Genomic DNA, 19,597 nt, shown 5'->3' with positions numbered 1-19,597 from the left:
GGGATCAAAGCAGTTTACATAGAGTACGTGATTGCTTGTGTGAGAAATTATTCATCATTTGGATTAATATTGGGTTCTTGAGGATGTTCTGAGTCTAGAAAAGCAAGTGTCCTGAGAGAACATAACAGTCTGAGTCCTAACTGAGGAAGCACTTTGTCCCAGGGCCGTGGCAGTGGGAGCCTTGAGGCAGTGGTGGTCAGTGTCAGCTTTCTGTGTCTTTCAAAAAGCAGAACCTAAGGAAAGGAAAGAAGCTAGTGCTAATAAGGGGGGAGAAGAGGCAAAACCAATCTCATTGGTCTTCATCATAATGTTGCCCGACCTGGTGCTGAGTAGGTCAAATACATGAGCTTTAGGTCCCTGAATAAAAATATTTTACTATTTGAGTATTTGTGTATGGACTTTCAGAGACTGTCATTTCTGAACGAGCTTTTGTTTGTCTTCTTTTGTTTTTAACTGCAAAATAAGACAGAATCAGTTACTTATTTGGGTGGGAAGTCAGTTTTCTTGAAATACAAAATCTTCCCTGTGACACAGCAATTATGAAAAAGTGTGTTTCCAGGGGCAAGGTTTAGTGAATGTAAGCTACTGCCGGGGAAGAATTTTCAAGAGGACACAGACCACACCCCAGCTGTCGCCCCATTCCCCACTCATGTAAGCTGTGGATGTGACAACTGAAGTTCGGACGAGCCCCGCCTCCCTGCCAATGCCCACATCACCTCGTCCACAACTTCAGTGTGGTCCCAGCCTTCAGCGGAGTCTCCATCTGCAGTCCAGCTGTAACTGTGCAGACCATCCCGTATATCTCTAAGTAAGGCCTTCAGAACATCTATTTCTTCAATTAAAAATAGAATTTCACGTAAGTTGTTTTCCAAAGTCTGGCTTTCCTTCCTGTGAATGGAGACCCTCACTGTGAAAGGAGGAAGCGGTGGGCTCCCTGCTGCCCCCCAGGGCTGGGCTTCAGGGCCAGCAAAACAAAGAGGTGCTTTACGTTGCAGAAGAGAGAAACCCCAAGTAAGGGGCGCTCAGGAGATGCCCCTTCGTCTAAAGCACTGCCCTTCCCTACATGTGAAAAGCAAAGGCTTTCAGGGAAGCTGTCCTGAGGACATCCCAGGGCTTGGGGCGTGCTCTGTGTAGAGCGTCCCATCCCTCCCTTGGTGAGTGCAGCCACCCTGACCTGAGCTGGGTGATCTCACAGTGTGGATCTTAAATCCCCCTCTCACCTCCTTAGGATGGGGAACACCTTGTACTTTGAGTGGGGTACAGAGCTGGAGATTCCCAGACAAGCCCTGAGACTCTGTGGACCAGCCTCGGGCGGGCGAGGCGGGGGGCTGGAGGATCCAGCCATGGGTGGAGGTGGGGGGCAGCTGCCTTTCACCAGCTCCAGGGTGCAAGATTTTACTTTCCAAGTATGGACTCTGCTACTTGTACAGTTTGAAACTTATTAGAAAGGATAAGAAAATGTCAAGCCAATAGGTATTTCTTTATGCTGAAAAAAAATGGAAGTACTACTTATCTAGTATTTTCTCCCAATTTGTGAAACAATATAAAATTTTGAAGAAATAAAAACTTAAATTTTGGTGTGTTTGTAACAGTTTTTATTCCATGCAAAAACATTGTTACAAAATAATTTTGTGTCCCACTGCACTTCCCAGATCAGTAAACATATTTTAGAATTATTTTAATGGCTTCATAATTCTCCATTCCACATGTTTAACCTTCGACCTGTTTTTCTCATCTTGGTTGTTTCCTTTTTTAAAAAAATAATAAATAATATTGAAAGCACCTCCCAGTGTATATTTCCTTAAAGAATGATCCACAGAAGTAGGAATTAGTTTTATAATTTTACAAAAGCATTTCAGTGTTTGGACCCACACCAGAAAGTCCCACACATGAGAACATCTCACTCACTTTAAAAGTTCCAGTTGCTCTTTTGGCATTCGAAGCCTGGCCTGAAAAAAACAAAACAAAACAAAACAAAATCATTCCAAATCCTGCCTACTCAGGTGGAGTTATTTTTCCTATTTGTAAAGGGGAAGGAAATCACACTGCCACCCTCAATAGAGACGTGTGCCAAGTGGGACCCACAGCCTCTAAGACACCTGCATCTTCCTGCAAATAGTTATATTTAGAGGAGATGCAGAGGCATCCAGACCTGAGGTTTGTTCCTGTAAACAGTGAGGGGCATCCCCTTTCTCTGTAAGGAAGCCAATGGCTGGATTCCATTAGCATGCCATCAAACACATTGCAGGCCCTTACCTCATGCCGGCAGGGTGTCCCAACAGGACCGTCTCACGTTTGAACAGGGGGTGCCCAGCCAGGCTGACGACGTTGCTGCCATTTAGGATGCACATGGGGCGTGGCAGAGGAGGTCCACATGGGACAGCGGACAGAGGGTCTGCTCCCAGGCTGCAGCCCCTGCCCACCCAGCTTCCTTCTGCCAGCTCCTCTGTGTGTGAAGTTCCACGAACCTCGTGGGTTCCAGGCTCCCCCACCAATGGCTGAAAACCCAGCAGCTTAAAATGACAGAAGTGGATTCTCTTACAGCCCTAGAGGCCAGAAGTCCGAGATCAGGGTGTCAGCAGGGCCGCACTTTCCTCTGAGGCTCAAAAGAGATTCCATTTCTTGCTTCCTCCACCTTCTGGAGGCTCCCGGGCTTGCTGTGGCTGCACTGTCCCCACACGCCCTTCTCCCCTAGGTGCTTCTCCTCTGTGTGTCTCTTATCAGCTGTGTGACACGTGTCAATGGGTTTAGGGCCCATCTGGGAAATCCAGGATGACTTCATCTCAGGAGCCCTAATTACATCTGCAGAGACTCTTTTTTCCAAATAAAGGTTCCATGCACAGGTTCTGGGGGTCAGGCCATGAAATAGCTTCTTGGGGGTCACTTTCAACCCACTGCAGTGACCAACCATGAGTTATCAGGGAAATAATGTTCCATCCTTCTCAACGGACAAGGTTGCTTTTTTGTTTCAAAGACTCTGACTTCCCATCAGTTTGCTCTGCCCAAATGGTGCAAGGCAGGAGGGACATCTCATCCACACTGTTGTGTGACAATGGAGTGGAGTGGAACACAGCACGCCACACAGTAAGCGATTACCTCGCTTTTGTTTTTCTGCTGAGCAATTTAATTTAAAAAAATATTTTATTGGAGTATTGTTGTTTTACAATGTTGTGTTAGTTTCTGCTGTGCAGCAAAGTGAATCAAATTATACATATACATATATCCCCTCTTTTTTGGATTTCCTTCCCATTTAGGTCACCACAGAGCACTGAGTCTCTACTAACGTGCTAAACGGCAGGTTCTCATTAGTGGACAATTTAATTTCTTATAGGCTCTCCTCAACATTTTTATTTTGATGTGGATGTGGATGTGGGAGCTTATTTTTGGTAGGGAGAAATTCTTATTTCTAGTTTTTCAGTTTCTGTTTGAATAGGTTTCCTGTCGGTAGAGGCAGTGTGTTGCACTTCTGTTACTTTTTTCTGTTCTAACCTTAAAAGAACATACAGAAAATATGCCTTCATTAATTTGCTGATAAATAAATTTGAGAGTTCTTTGAAAGCTAACATATTCCGGATTTTTAAAAGCATTTTTATTTGCCTCATTTCCAAAAGGATTTTAGGTGGCTTCCACTATAGGAGCAAATATAGTATAAAAAGCCATCAGACCAGGGCTTCCCTGGTGGCACAGTGGTTAAGAATCTGCCTGCCAATGCAGGGGACATGGGTTCCAGCCCTGGTCTGGGAAGATCCCACATGCCGCGGAGCAACTAAGCCTGTGTGCCACAGCTACTGAGCCTGCACGCTAGAGCCCATGAGCCACAACTACTGAGCCTACACTCTAGAGCCCATGAGCCACTACTACTAAGCCCATGTGCCACAACTACTGAGCCTGTGCTCTAGAACTCGTCCTCCACAACAAGAGAAGCCAACACAATGAGAAGCCTGCACACTGGAACGAAGAGTAGCCCCCACTTGCCGCAACTAGAGAAAGCCCGTGCACAGCAACAAAGACCCAACACAGCCAAAAATAAATAAAGTAATAAATTAAAAAATAAAAAGCCATCAAACCAAAAAAAAGTGAGGAAATGAACGTGAAGAGAAAAGAAGGACTGGGAAAGGAAGATAACATGTGAAAGATGGGTTGGCATCCACAGGGAAAAATGAAAACCTCAAAGATGCAGCAGAGGCTGCTTTGGGTACGGCTGGTGATCCATCCCTTCCACGAGGGTCCTGTGATAAGAATGGTGCTGGGGCTCCTAAGAACCTTTCTGGAGCTTCCTTCCGGGCAGGTGTACAGAGCCCCATGGAAGGTTAGGACAGATGTCCAGTGCCTTCAGTAGGACTGCACAGCATCTCCAACAGAGCTCCTGATGAAACACCTGCTGCCTGACCCAAAACATGCCCATTGAAGGAGGACCAGTTGGCATCTGCAGTCAACTGGACAGGTGTGGAATCAACAGCCTCCTGAGAAATGACAGGGCTGAGTAGAAAAGGCAGAGAAACAGCTGTGGGCAGGGCCACAGCCTTGTTAGTCATTGTTAACTATTTTACTCTTAAAAATACGGAAGCCTTCATGAATCTGCTAGTCATCCTTGCTGAGGGGCCGTGCTGATCTTCTCTGTACTGGTCCACTTTTTGTATGTGCACTGCCTCGGTGAGCACTGTTTTGTTTTTACAGGTAATGTCGACTGAGAATGTGGCTCAGTCAGATTCTGAGAATGTGGCTCCAATACTTCGAGCTGTGACAAATTGGATGCAAGTGTTCACAAATGCCCCACGTGGTCAGTACTTTTTTTTTTTTTATAACAAAACTGCCACAAGTTATCTAATTTTAAACCTTATAACTTCCAGGGAAGAGGGCACAAGCTCAGGTCCAAGGTCACTGACTGGATGGAGTTCATTGGTCTGTCGCTTCTTTCTGTGGAGCAGTGGTTGACTTGACTGAAGCTCCTGTCCTTCCTCCTTTCTCTCATCTTCAGAGGCCAAAGCATAGGACAAACAAGGTAACATCTGGAGTGCTGGGGTGCACCAGAGAGAGGACACCAGTGTCTGGTCTCAGGCTCAGTCCCTTTTGCTCTAACTAGCTTCAGGACAGATGGGAGGCCATTCTGTCCACAGCTCCAGGCCATGGTTAACTGAAGTGTTAGTTGCCATTTTCCATGTGCTGAAGCTTCCCTTGGGGTGCTGGCTTAGTTTGTTCAGGCTGCTCCAGAATACCAGAGACTGGTTGGCTTATAAATAACAGTTTATTTCTCACAGTTGTGGAGACAGAAGTTCAAGATCAAGGCACCAGCAGATTTGGTATCTGGTGAGAACCACTTCCTGTTCATAGACAGTGTCTCCTCACTGTGTCCTCACATGGCAGAGAGAGGGCAGGGAACCCTCTGGGGTATCTTTTTTTATTTTTTATTTTTTGGCCACACCATGTGCCATGCAGGATCTTAGTTTCCCGACCAGGGATCGAACCCACACACCCTGCAGTGGGACTGTGGAGTCTTAACCACTGGACTGCCAGGGAAGTCCCTGGGCTATCTTTTTTATAACGGGCACTAATCCCAATCATGGGGGTTCCACCGTCATGACTTAATCACTTCTCAAAGACCCCACCTCCTAATACCTGGGGTTAGGTTTCAACATATGAATTGGGGGGGGACATAAATATTCAGCCTATGACATTCTAACCCTGGCCCCCCAAATTAATGTCCTTCTTGCATACAAAATACATCCATTTTATCCCAACAGCTCAAAAGTCTTTGTTCATTCCAGCATCAACTTAAAAGTCTAAAGTCCAAAGCCTCAACTAAATGTCATCCAAGTCAGATATGGGTGAGACCCCAGGTACAATTCATCCTGAAGCAAATTCCCCTCCAGCTATGAGGCTGTGAAATCAAACACATTAACTGCTTTCAAACATAGCAGCACAGGATAGACATTGCCATTGCAAAAGGGAGAAACAGGGAAGAAAGAAAGGGTAATGAATCACAAATCTAGTGTATTAGATTTTAAATGAGTGACATACAAAATGATTTAACAAAACATCACCTGGTAATTGTAAAGCTGTGAACCATATTCTGCAATTACAGCATAAAATTGTCTGGATTTTTGAGGAAACTCTTTTTCTTTAAGCCTCATGTGATTTCTAAATCCTGTTAAGGAAAAGATTGACTTTGATTAAATAGTTTATCTGGAAACAGTTATAAGATATTTTACATTGATGAAACAAAATTTATATTTTCAGGCAGGACAAAAAAAAAATTTAAGTTCTTTCTGTGTCCATTTGGGCCTTCTCCCTCCCTGCCTAATATGCAGTGTGCATCTGCGTTACACATTAACCAGGGCTCCTCAAAGACGGGGGTGAACTTTATATAAATATCAGCATGTCATTTTGACGTATGAGCTTTTGTCTCAAAAATGTATATGTGCCTTCGACTTCTAACAGGTGGAACAGTTCTCAGAACTACTGAGAGTCTGTCTCCTGAGATATAATCCTCAGTTTGCCTTGAATAAAATTCCTCTTTTTCCTTCTTAACCTGATTGTTAATTGAATTTTTGTGGACAACATATATTAATAGAGATTTCTCTAAGCAGGGAAGCTATATCAGATTCTTGGGTGACAATAATTTTAAATGGCAGCATAAGGGGCTCAAAAACGTGTTCCTTCATTGAAACAATCATAAGCTTGCAAAGACTAACAGGACCAACTTTATTGGAATTCTGAAATCTAATCTCAAACTTACAGCAACCAGAGGACTGAAGAAAAGGGCAGATTAGTTTTGGAAAGAGAACAGTGTGGCATTATTGCTCACCTGCCCTACCATCTCCCACTCCCCAGAATGGTGGCAGTGGCTGTGCAGATGGCAGCCAATGTTTCTGGTGCAGATGTTGTGCCAGGGGTCTAATACAGACATTGTTCTTCAACTAGTGTGACTCTGAGTTTTGACCTGCCTAGTGTTCCCCTGATTAGCTGGTGCAGAGGCTGACCTTTGTTTCTACCCACTCCCTTGGGCTAGAACAGTTTTCTGGGAGGCTGCAATGTCTGTTGAAAGATTTCAAGATATAAACTGGCCATGACATCTCTGAGGAAGCCCAAACATTGGACTAACTAGAAAAAAACTTTATAACCCATCTGTCTTAAATATGCTCAAAAACTAAAGGAAACCATGGACAAAGAACTAAAGAAAACCAAAGAAATGAAGTATGAATAAAATGATAATACCAATAGAAAAATTATAAAAGGAACCAAATACAAATTCTGGAGCTGAAAAGTACAATAACTGAAATGAAAAAATTCACTGAAAGGGCTCAACAGCAGATGTGAGTAGGCAAAAGAGAGAATCAATGAACTCAGAGACAGAACAATTGAAATTATCGAGTATGATGATGAGGAGGAGAAAGAATAAAGAAAGTACACAGGGCTTGAGAGACCTGCAAAACAGCCTCAAACTTATCAATGTACACTATGGGAGTCCCAGAAGAAGACAGAGTGAAAGATATCTGAATAAATAATAGCTGAAAACTTCCCAATTTGATGAAAAGCATAAATCTACGCATCCAAGAAGCTCAACAAACTCTAACTAGGATAAACTTAAGGAGACTTATACTAGGACACACTATAATCAGTCAGTCAAAAGTCAAAGACAGATAATTTTTTTTATTTTTTTACATCTTCATTGGAGTATAATTGCTTTATAATGTTGTGTTAGTTTCTACTGTACAACAAAGTAAATCAGCTATATGTATACATATATCCCCATATCCCCTCCCTCTTGAGCCTCCCTCCCACCCTTGGTAGTGTATATATGTCATTGCTACTCTCTCACTTCATCCCAGCTTCCCCTTCCCCACTGTGTCCTCAAGTCCAAAGACAGAGAATCTTGAAAAGAGCAAGATAAATACTACTTGTCAAGTACACGGAATCCTTAATAAGAATATTATCAGATCTCTGAATATTATCAGAAACTATGGAAGCCAGAAGTTGGTGGGATGACATATTTAACATGCTGAAAGGAAAAAAAACCAAAACATGCCAACCAAGAATTCTATATCCACCCAAATTATCTTTCAAAATGAAGAGGAAATTAAGACATTCCCAGAAAACAAAAACTGCAGAAGTTATTGCCAGAATACCTGCCCTACAGTAAATGCTAAAGGGACTCCTTCAGGCTGAAGTGAAAGGGCACTAGAGAGTCAATGTCATCTGGAAAATCAATATCTCCAGTAAAGGCAACTATAAGTTTTAATAAGTAAATATAAAAGCCAGTATTATTGTATTTTTGCTTCGTAACTCTTTATATTTCCTGCATGATTAAAAAGACAAATGCATAAAAATAATTATAGATCTATGTTAGTGGATACAAAATATGAGGCCACAATCACCCTGATATGAAAAACAGACAAAGATGTCACAAAGAAAGAAAATTACAGGCCAATATCACTGATGAACATAGATGCAAAAATCCTCAACAAAATACTAGCAAACAGAATCCAACAGCACATTAAAAGGATCATACACCATGATCAAGTGGGATTTATCCCAGAGATGCAAGGATTCTTCAATAAATGCAAATCAATCAATGTGATACACCATATTAACAAATCGAAGGAGAAAAACCATATGATCATCTCAATAGATGCACAGAAATCTTTCGACAAAATTCAACACCCATTTATGATAAAAACCCTGCAGAAACTAGGTATAGAGGGAACTTTCCTCAACATATTAAAGGCCATATATGACAAACCCACAGCCAACATCATCCTCAATGGTGAAAAATGGTGAAACCATTTCCTGTAAGATCAGGAACAAGACAAGGTTACCCACTCTCACCAATCTTATTCAACATAGTTTCAGAAGTTTTAGCCACAGCAATCAGAGAAGAAAAGGAAATAAAAGGAATCCAAATTGGAAAAGAAGAAGTAAAGCTGTCACTGTTTGCAGATGACATGATACTATACATAGAGAATCCAAAAGATGCTACCAGAAAACTACTAGAGCTAATCAATGAATTTGGTAAAGTAGCAGAATATAAAATTAATGCACAGAAATCTCTGGCATTCCTATACACTAATGATGAAAAATCGAAAATGAAATTAAGAAAACTCTCCCATTTACCACTGCAACAAAAAGAATAAAATATCGAGGAATAAACCTACCTAAGGAGACAAAAGACCTGCATGCAGAAAATTATAAGACACTGATAAAAGAAATTAAAGATAATACAAATAGATGGAGAGATATAAAATGTTCTTGGATTGGAAGAATCAACATTGTGAAAATGACTCTACTACCCAAAGCAATGTACAGATTCAATGCAATCCCTATCAAACTACCACTGGCATTTTTCACAGAACTAGAACAAAAAATTTCACAATTTGTATGGAAACACAAAAGACCTCGAATAGCCAAAGCAATCTTGAGAACAAAAAATGGAGTTGGAGGAATCAGGCTCCCTGACTTCAGACTATACTACAAAGCTATAGTAATCAAGACAGTATGGTACTGGCACAAAAATAGAAATATAGCTCAATGGAACAGGATAGAAAGCCCAGAGATAAACACACGCACCTATGGTCACCTTATCTTTGATAAAAGAGGCAAGAATATACAGTGGAGAAAAGACAGCCTCTTCAATAAGTGGTGCTGGGAAAACTGGACAGGTACATGTAAAAGTATGAGATTAGAACACTCCCTAACACCATACACAAAAATAAGCTCAAAATGGATTAAAGACCTAAATGTAAGGCCAGAAACTATCAAACTCTTAGAGGAAAACATAGGCAGAACACTCTATGACATAAATCACAGCAAGATCCTTTTTGACCCACCTCCTAGAGAAATGGAAATAAAAACAAAAATAAACAAATGGGACCTAATGAAACTTAAAAGTTTTTGTGCAGCAAAGGAAACCGTAAACAAGACCAAAAGACAACCCTCAGAATGGGAGAAAATATTTGCAAATGAAGCAACTGACAAAGGATTAATCTCCAAAATTTACAAGCAGCTCATGCAGCTCAATAACAAAAAAACAAACAACTCAATCCAAAAATGGGCACAAGACCTAAACAGACATTTCTCCGAAGAAGATATACAGACTGCCAACAAACACATGAAAGAATGCTCAACATCATTAATCATTAGAGAAATGCAAAGCAAAACTACAATGAGGTATCATCTCACACCAGTCAGAATGGGCATCATCAAAAAATCTAGAAACAATAAATGCTGGAGAGGGTATGGAGAAAAGGCAACACTCTTGCACTGCTGGTGGGAATGTAAATTGATACAGCCACTATGGAAAACAGTATGGAGGTTCCTTAAAAAACTACAAATAGAACTACCATACGACCCAGCAATCCCACTACTGGGCATATAACCTGAGAAAACCATAATTCAAAAAGAGTCATGTACCAAAATGTTCATTGCAGCTCTATTTACAAAAACCAGGAGATGGAAGCAACCTAAGAGTCCCTCATTGGATGAATGGATAAAGAAGATGTGGCACATATATACAATTTAATATTACTCAGCCATAAAAAGAAATGAAATTGAGTTATTTGTAGTGAGGTGGATGGATCTAGAGTCTGTCATACAGAGTGAAGTAAGTCAGAAAGAGAAAAAGAAATACCGTATGCTAACACATATATATGGAATCTAAGGAAAAAAAAAAAGATCATGAAGAACCTAGGTGTAAGACGTGAATACAGACACACACCTACTAGAGAATGGACTTCAGGATATGGGGAGGGGTAAGGGTGAGCTGTGACAAAGTGAGACAGTGGCATGGACATATATACACTACCAAATGTAAAATAGATAGCTAGTGGGAAGCAACCTCATGGCACAGGGAGATCAGCTCCGTGCTTTGTGACCACCTAGAGGGGTGGGATAGGGAGGGTGGGAAGGAGTGAGACACAAGAGCGAAGAGATATGGGAACATATGTATAACTGATTCACTTTGTTATAAAGCAGAAACTAACACACCATTGTAAAGCAATTATACTCCAATAAAGGTGTTAAAAAAAAGGGTGTAATTTTTGACAACAGCATAAAAGAGGAAGGGATGTAGCTGTATAGGAGCAGAGTATTTATATGCTGTTGAAGTTATGTTGGTACCAATTCAGGCTGTATTTTATGAATTCAGAGTGTTAGTTGTAATCTCCTGGGTAGTCCCCATGAAAACTTCTAAAACATATCCACAAAATGAGAAGAAAATCAAAACAGTACACTACAGGGACGTCCTTGGTGGTCCAGTGGTTAAGACTGTGTGCTTCCATTGCATGGGGTGCAGGTTTGATCCCTTATCAGGGAACTAGGATCCCACATGCTGTGCGGCACAGCCAAGAAAAAAAAACACAAAAAATAATTAAACACAAAAGGCAATAATGAATAAAATGAGGACCAAACAAGGTATAAGACAGAGAAAACAATAGGAAAATGGCGGAATTCTTTTCTTATCAGTAATTACTTTACATGTAAATGGATTAAACTCTCCAATCAAAATAAAGACTACCAGAATGGATTAAAAAAACATGATCCAACTATATGTTGCCTACAGGAGACACATTTTACAACCTAAACTGAAAACTATAAAAGAATGCTGAAAGGTATTTTTTAAAGATGTAAATAAATCAGGATGCTTACTATTGTTAAGATGAGAATACTACCTGAAACTGTCTATAGATTTCAAGCAATCCCTGTCAAATTCCAGCAATGTGGTCCAGGCATAGAGATAGACATATAGACCAATGGGATAGAATTTCACATCCAGAAATAAGCCCATACATCTATGGCTGACTGAATTTTTTGACAGGGGTGTCAAGACCATTCAATGGGGAATATAGTCTTTTCAACAAATGATGCTGAGATAACTGGATGTCCATTTGCTAAAAAATGAAGTTGGATCCCTACTTCATGCTATATACAAAAATTAACTCAAAATGGATCAATGAGCTAAATATAAGAGCGAAAATCATACAACTCTCAGAAAAGACATAAAAGTAAATTGTCATGACCGAAAATTTAGTAATGGATTCTTAGATATGACACCATTAAAATTAAAACATTTTGTGCATCAAAGGACATTACTCAAAAAGTGAAAGGGCAACCTACTGAATGAAAGAAAATAGCTGCAAATTATATATCTGAGAAGGGTCTAATATCCAGAATATATTAATATAAAGGACTCTTACAAGTCTAACCACAAAAAGACAAAAGCCCAATCAAATGGGCAAAGGACTAGAAGAGACTTTCTCCAAAGAAGATATATAGATGTCAAACAAGCACATAAAAAGTGGCTCAATATTAGTCAACATCAATCATTAGGGAAATGCAAATCAAAACCACAATGAGACGGCACTTCACATCCACCAGGATGGCTACAATCCTAAAAAATGGAGAATAACAAGTGTCGGTGAGGATGTGTGGAAACTGGGACCATCATACATTGCTGGTGGGAAAGTGAAATGGTGCAGCTTCTCTGGAAAAGAGTTTGGCAATTCCTCCCTAGCAACTTGCTAGTAGGAATATAACACAAAGAATTGAAAAGAGGTACAGTAAGTCCACTACATGTGAACGAGTTCTGTTCTGAGAGCTAGTTCATAAGTCCAATTTTTTCATAAGTCCAAATACTTATAATACTTTTCACACAAAAAATACATAAAAACAAACAAACACAAAAAATAAAGAAAACATTTTAAATTCTACAGTATAGTGCCTTGAAAAGTACAGTAGTACAGTACAACAGCTGGCATACAGGGGCTGGCATCGAGGGAACAGGCAAGAAATAAAGATACTGTCCTACAGTACTCTATACAGTACTGTATAGTACACAAAAGCACAACCACTTATAGAGGATGCACACACATGACAATGTACACCAGACATGTGAACTAAGTTATGTGATTGGACATGTGAACGTACATTCAAATCTTTGGAAGTCCACAACGTGAAGGCTCGTATGTAGAGGACTTACCGTATTCAAACAAGTACATGTATACGCATGTTCATAGAAGCACTATTCAAACAGCCGAAAGGTGGAAGCCGTGGATGCCCATCCAGAGTTGACTGGATAAACAAGTTGTGGTCTATTCATACATGGAATATTATTCATCCACAAAAAGGAATGAAGCACTTATTCATCTACAACATGATGAGCCTCAAAAACATGATGCTTAGTGAAAGAAGCCAGACAAAAATGGTCATCCATTGTATGGTTCCGTTTACATGACACATTCAGAGCATGTTAATCCTTAGAAACAGAAGCAGATTGGTGGTTGCCAGGGGATAGGGGAGGGGCAATGGGGAGTTACTGATTAATGGGTGTGGGGTTTCTTTTGGGGTTGATGAAAATGTTTCGGAATTAGAAGTGGTGGGTGTACAACACTGTGAATGCACTCAATGCCACTAAACTGTTCACTTCTAAATGGTTAATTTTATATTATGTGGATTTCACCCCAGTAGATTAAAAAAAAGGATCTGAGGGGCTTCCCTGGTGGCGCAGTGGTTAAGAATCCGCCTGCCAATGCAGGGGACACAGGTTCCAGCCCTGGTCCGGGAAGATCCCACATGCCGCAGAGCAACTAAGCCCGTGCGCCACAACTACTGAGCCTGCGCTCTAGAGCCCATAAGCCACAACTACTGAGCCCGTGTGCCAAAACTATTGAGACTGCGCTCTAGAGCCGGTGCTCCACAACAAGAAAAGCCACTGCAATGAGAAACCTGCACACCGCAACGAAGAGTAGCCCCTGCTCGCTGCAACTAGAGAAAGCCTGTGCACAGCAACGAAGACCCAATGCAGCCGAAAATAAATTAAAAAAAAAAAAAGGGTCTGAGTCCACTTTAATTCCATTGAAATCATTCACACATCAGTGGTGTCTAAAATGGATCTGGCCCCTTTGTGGGCAAGTGGGCAAGCTTACAGTGGGGAAAGACAAAGAAGTTTGCATGCACTGTGAAGATGTATCTTAAAAGATATCAAAGGAATATAGGGTATTCATTTCCAAAACAAGGAAAATCCTGAGCACAAATAGTTCTACCGTTCACATGGCGTGTTCCTGACACAGGCAGGGAGGTGGAGCCTAAGAGCAGACGTGGATCACTGTACATGGGGCTAGGGTGGAGCTGTGGGAAATCTCATCACAGAGGGTTCATGAGTCAGGGGCGGGCAGCAGCAAGGGGTCGGGGGTGCGGGGGCGGCCCCCTGAGGTTCACAGACTGAAATCAGCAGACGTGAAGACCAGACAGCTGGAAGCAGCAGAGCCAGGCAGCGTGCAGTTCTCGGTAGGAACTGGAATATTCAAAGTCTAGTCTAGAGGTCTGCTGAGATGGGGTGGGTGCTCAGGGCACTAAGATGCAGCTAAAGGAAGGCTGGTGCAAGCTTCACAGAGCCCTCGGTCCAGGTATCTGCATGCAGTCCCAGCTAAATAGCCCCCAGTGCCATGTAAAACAGCATTTCGTGGTGGAACTGGGTGGAACTCTTTCATGGGCAGTCTACACTTCAGGTTGTCTGCATACCACAGAGCAGTTTTCCGATGTGCTAGGGTTTGTGATGGGTGATATTTACAGTCAGAAAACTGCAAACGGCATGCTCCATCATTTCTTCAAGAATCCTATGATAAGCCAGAGCCTTTGGTTGTCAAAATCCCATAAGATGAGTCACCCAGATTTAGAAAAGGTCAATTGTATGTGTTTGCAATAAAAATATAAAGGATTCTTAACTTCACAGCAACTTCTTTCATTTTAAACTGTGATTCTAACAGACATAAAGTACTTGCTAAGTTTTCACAAAGATGCCCATATTACTTTTACGATCAGAAAAAAAAGACAAAAAAAAAAGGAATGGTTCAAGAGCGTGCAGTCGCTTCCAGGCTCCTGTGGCTTTTATTACAAATGTGAGTCATTCCACTGTGATGTCTCTCACCACACACATCCTGTGAAATGGCTTCAAGGATCATTATTTAGGAAGACTCACCTAGAAGAAGAAATGTCAGTATAAACACCACACTCGTGACAGTCTTCCATGATCGAGTTAACCTAAAAAGAAGAAGAATAACAGCAAAAAGAATTTAACAACACGCCACCCTTAACCTTTAATTTGAACTTTAACCTCTACAACCAAGTCAAGAAACAGGACTAGGCTGAGTATGTGAGTTAATTTAATTCCTAATCCACTATCTGTGAAATTGAGGGAAAACAGCATTCAGGCTGGTGCATATACATATTCACACATACATACACACCCCTCTCTTTCACACACATTACTGTCATGCTGTTCCATGTTTTTATGCCTATAAATGCTTATAAAGAAGAAAACAGAGGTCTGTTTTCTTAGAGGTCTGCAATGTAGCGTGAGCCAAAGAGAAAAAAGAAAAGTCAGAGTCTGATTTTGTGGAAATTCGGTATTAAGCTAAAGAACTACGACAATGAGCAACTATCTGATAAAATTCTTGAAAGCAATCCTAACCTTTTTCCCCGCTTTTTATTGAAGTACAACATACACACAGAAAAGAGCACAAACCATCACACAGCTCAGTGGACCTTCACAAAATGAACGTATCCATGTAACTTCACCCAGAACAAGGAAAGAGCACGGCGGCTGGTCAGCAGCCCCTCTGGGCCCCCATCAGACCCTGCATTTCCCGCCCCTGAAGGGCACCTCTTTCCCAGGCTCTGTGCCCACTGAGTAGGCTTCCTGGTTGGGAAGAATCGTAAACGGAACATATGTGTGGCTGATCCTCTGAATGTTCGCGAGCCATCCACGGCCTCACGCTGCGTGGCTGGAGCCCCTTCATTCTTATCACTGCAGAGTACCCCACTGTGTGAGTGCACAGACGGGTACCATCCTAACGCTGGTGGGCATTAGGGGCCGTGATGCACAACACTGTTGCCGTCTTACAAACGATGCTGCTGTGAGCGCTCTTGTCCGTGGCTTTTGATGAACACACCGTGTGTATTTCATTTAGGTGAACTCCCAAGAGAGGAACTGCTGGGTGGTAGAGTCTGTGCACATTCAGCCGCAGTAGATTTTTCCAAAGAGTTTTACAATGTGATCCCAGTTATAACCTTTTCACATCCAACTTTAAAGATTGTTTAAAAAGAAAAAAGAAGACAATGGCTAAAATAGGCTAATCACGTTAAGACAGAAGGCTAGGAGCTTTGGGACAAAGTACTCTAAGGTGGCAGACTGAAATTTCTATTTAAAACGTACGAAAAACTAGGTAAAGGTGAATCACTCATTAATTACAGATGGCACCTTGACGTAGCAGGAGAGGCACTGGGTCACAACTTAGGAAAGAGGGCGTTGTTACTGAACGCAAGTCTGTGGGCCCAATGCACAGTGAGGGCAGACAAAACAGAAACGTTGGAGCGTGGAGCAGAGAAAGTTTTATTTCAGGGCCGATGAAGGAGACGGTGGCTCACGCCTGAAATCCCCAGAACTCCCTGAAGCCTTTCAGCAAAGCCCTTTCGTAAGAAAGGTGGGGGATGGGCGTGGTTGGTTGCTGCAGGCTTCCTGGTGTCAGAGCCTTTGTTCTCGCAGCTGTCCGGGAAGGTCAGGTCAAGATGTTCCTATAAACCTCCATCAAAACAAATGTTATCCTCTGTCCTGCAAGTTTTTATCTAAAGGTGTAATGCTCTTAAAGGTCGTAGACAAGAAAGAGAAAGACAGGCATTAAATTCCTTCTCCATGCGCCCTTGCGGCATCATCACCCCACATCTTACTTGTTCAGGTCCCATGTCTTGACTTTCGCCCTCCGAGGTCCAGGCCATGGCTGAGGGGACCCTGTGCGGGCCGGTCACCCTGCCAGGGGGCGCTCATCCAGCACACAGTCTGGGTCTTCCTGCCAGTGCCCAGGCCCCGCTGAGGAATCTCAGCTGGCAGTGCCCTCAGGGCCAGGTTCCCAGACCTGCCCAACCATCATCACTGAGGGAGCCAGGTGCCCAGGACCCAGCCGGCCCTCAGCCTCCTCAGGCCACGCAAATGGGGACCAGGTCCCTCGGACCCTTGGAGACGGACGTGTGCCCACAGTCTGGCGACAACGGCCTGCTGCCCGCCCCGCCCCTATGGCACTGCTGGGCCTGAGTTTCAGCAAGTCCCTTGAGCAGTTTGAGTTTGGGGTTTTGACCTGTTATGAGCTAGTTTCCGTCAACAGAAAGGCAGAATTCCCTGCTCCAGGCGAATGAAGAATGGCTGAGCAAGGGACCTCAAGTCTGGAAGCTGCTTCATTCATAGTGCTGCACCCTGCTCACGAGAGAGACCGGGCAAGAGGTCACTGACGAATGACCCGAGAGGCTGCAGTTTACAGTCATAATTTCACACTGCTGCCGAAGTGCATTTTTTAAAAAAGAATGTCTTTCTCTTTCAGAACCCTTGTCCCCCACTTGCTGTAATTAACCTAAAACCCCAGGCCACAGAAAGTAACATTGCTGTTTAACATTATGCGAACCAGACAGGAAACAGATTTCCAGGAAACAGATTTCCTGAATTTGTTTGAGCTAGTTGACCAAATGGACAGATTTACTCCCTCAGGGATCTGCTCCTGAGCTGGACTGTCCATTGGGCTTGTAACCTGACAGCTCCCGAAGCAGCTCAAACCCCGCGGGGAGTATAGACTCAGGACTGTCAGGGAGGAAAACATTTTCCTCTCCCCTCCTAGGTTCCTCTGGCTGGTCTAAGAATTAAATGGACCTGAGACAGATTAAGCAAACACAAGTTTTATAACAGGTACGTGTGAGGGAAGCCAGGAAAACGAAGTCGCTCGCCCAGATGGCTGAGACCCTCACCTCAAATACCATCTTCAGCTAAAGGCAGAAGAGGAGGTCAGGGTTGGGACTTCAGAGGGGAGGGAGGCAGTTCACATGGGGATGGAAAAGCAAGTGTCTGGTACATAAAAGCGGAGACAGTGGGACACAGAGTGGACTCTGATGTCTGGGCCCTGCCGGTCCCCACCCCTTGCCCCAAGTCTTTGCAGACATCCCTCCCTGCTGATAGCTCTGTTCTAGGGACGGTCCCTTTATCTCAGTTCTTTACACAGCTAAGGGGAAGGTAAAAAGAACCTCCTGAGTCTTCTGTTTCTTCAAAATAATCGGCCTAAATGAACCCTCATGCCAAAGAGACATATTTTATGGGGGGAGGGCAAATTTTGTTCCTCTACAGAATGAGCCACCTAATTCCCCCCATATAGAATCTTTAAGTGGCTTATCCATCTACAAAAAGCAATCATGTCTATTGTCCATCCAGGGTGGTGAGAATGTGCTAAAAGCAACAGAGAGGAAGGTCTTCCCAGCCCTCTTCTCCGAACGTGCAGTCTTAAAACCACCATACCCCTTGAAATCTCACTGGTCACCTGGGGGATCCACTGTCTAAAGAGAGTTACTCAGGTCATGGACCCCTCCCGAGGGACTGGCTTAGTGAAAATCACCACATACCTCATTAACCAAAGGTTAACTAAGCTTTTTGATTAAACCTTAGCTGTTACCATGGGGACGGTTACTTCATTACTCTTTGTTTTGTTTTCCCAGCAGGCAGCTCCAAGGGGGCAGGTGAAGGGTCTTGGGTCTTTGGGTCACCCAAGTGGCCAGGGCTTTCCTGCTGTCTCCTCACGTGCTCTAACTAGAGGAGACAGTTATTAGCTCAAAATGTGTACCCACTAACAGCCTGTGTAGTCAATTCTCACCCAAGGACGTAACAAATGCCCTCTGTGTCCAGAGTCGTAAAGCTCAGCGCTGGACACTGCACACGACAGAGACCGGGCAAGAGGCCACTGACGAATGACCGGAGATGCTGCAGGTTACAATCACATAATTTCACACTGCTGCCAAAGTGACATTAAGAAAGAATGTCTTATTTTTTATAACCCTTGTCTCCCACTTGCTGTAATTAACCTAAAAACCCTGCCGTAGAAAGAAGACAGCAGTCCACAGAAAGTACTGGATTCAAAGAAACTTCAGATGCTTTCTTTACAAAGGAGGGTTATTTTCCAGGTGAACAGAGCACATAGGACACATGACACGTATACCACCAGATCTTACCGAATCCCCCCTGCAGGTACGTACCCGCTGGCGTCAGGGTTTTCCTGCTCGGAGAGCACAGTGCTCCTGCCTGGGCCGCTGCTGGCTTCCTCAGAAGGAGCCCTGAAGAGCCAGGCGCTCCACCTCAACCTGGGTCTTCCACTCATTTTCCCCACGAGGAACAAATTGCTGGTAGATGGGATACCGTCCGCTGTCTCTTTGCTACTTGATGGAAAACATGATGCGATCCATAATGCGCTTTGTGTTGGTTTGGGTTTTGTCTTCTTACTTCTCAGGTGGTTGTCCTTCGAGGAGGAAACCGAGTGAACAAACCTTGAGATGCCTCAGGCTCTTCTGTTGCATCACCTTCTGTGACGCATCACAATGGCCCAGCCCCACGCAGCGGGTGCACGCAGCCCCCTCCACCAGCCAGCACACGTCCTGAGTGTACATCACAGTGCTTTACGGCAGCAGCTCCCAAACATACCAGGAAATGCCAGGGTACCCGTACCCACTGTTCTCAATTTTTTTTTATTAATTTTTTTTTTCTTTTGCCCATGCCTCACGGCATGTAGGATCTTCATTCCCCAAC

The 19,597-nt window shown here is 43.1% G+C and overlaps 1 protein-coding gene and 1 non-coding gene across 3 annotated transcripts in view; both read right to left on the bottom strand.

Annotated features, from left to right (window-relative positions):
• SUN3 (Sad1 and UNC84 domain containing 3) overlaps nucleotides 1-19,319 on the bottom strand; it is a 40,176-nt gene extending 20,857 nt beyond the window's left edge. The window contains exons 1-5 of one of the 2 annotated variants that reach the window (XM_027124161.1): nucleotides 19,051-19,319; nucleotides 14,969-15,030; nucleotides 6,042-6,145; nucleotides 1,909-1,949; nucleotides 717-888 (exon numbers count right to left, since the gene is read on the bottom strand). In XM_027124161.1, the coding sequence (XP_026979962.1) occupies nucleotides 717-888; nucleotides 1,909-1,949; nucleotides 6,042-6,145; nucleotides 14,969-15,030; nucleotides 19,051-19,172 (501 nt within the window). In that variant the 5' untranslated portion in view covers nucleotides 19,173-19,319. Of the gene's footprint in view, nucleotides 1-716; nucleotides 889-1,908; nucleotides 1,950-6,041; nucleotides 6,146-14,968; nucleotides 15,031-19,050 lie in introns of those variants that run through there. The other variant, XM_027124162.1, reaches the window with a different exon arrangement.
• Nucleotides 4,555-4,661, bottom strand: LOC113629632 (U6 spliceosomal RNA). Its single transcript, XR_003436635.1, has one exon. It is a non-coding gene; the product is annotated as a U6 spliceosomal RNA (small nuclear RNA).
• Nucleotides 19,320-19,597: the final 278 nt, after the last annotated feature.

Source organism: Aethalodelphis obliquidens, unplaced genomic scaffold, assembly GCF_003676395.1.
Source record: "Aethalodelphis obliquidens isolate GAN/ISIS:26980383/991018 unplaced genomic scaffold, ASM367639v1 scaffold27, whole genome shotgun sequence".
NCBI classification, from domain to species: domain Eukaryota; kingdom Metazoa; phylum Chordata; class Mammalia; order Artiodactyla; family Delphinidae; genus Aethalodelphis; species Aethalodelphis obliquidens.
Note: the sequence above shows the minus strand (reverse complement) of the source record. Positions and strands in the feature narration are given on the sequence as shown.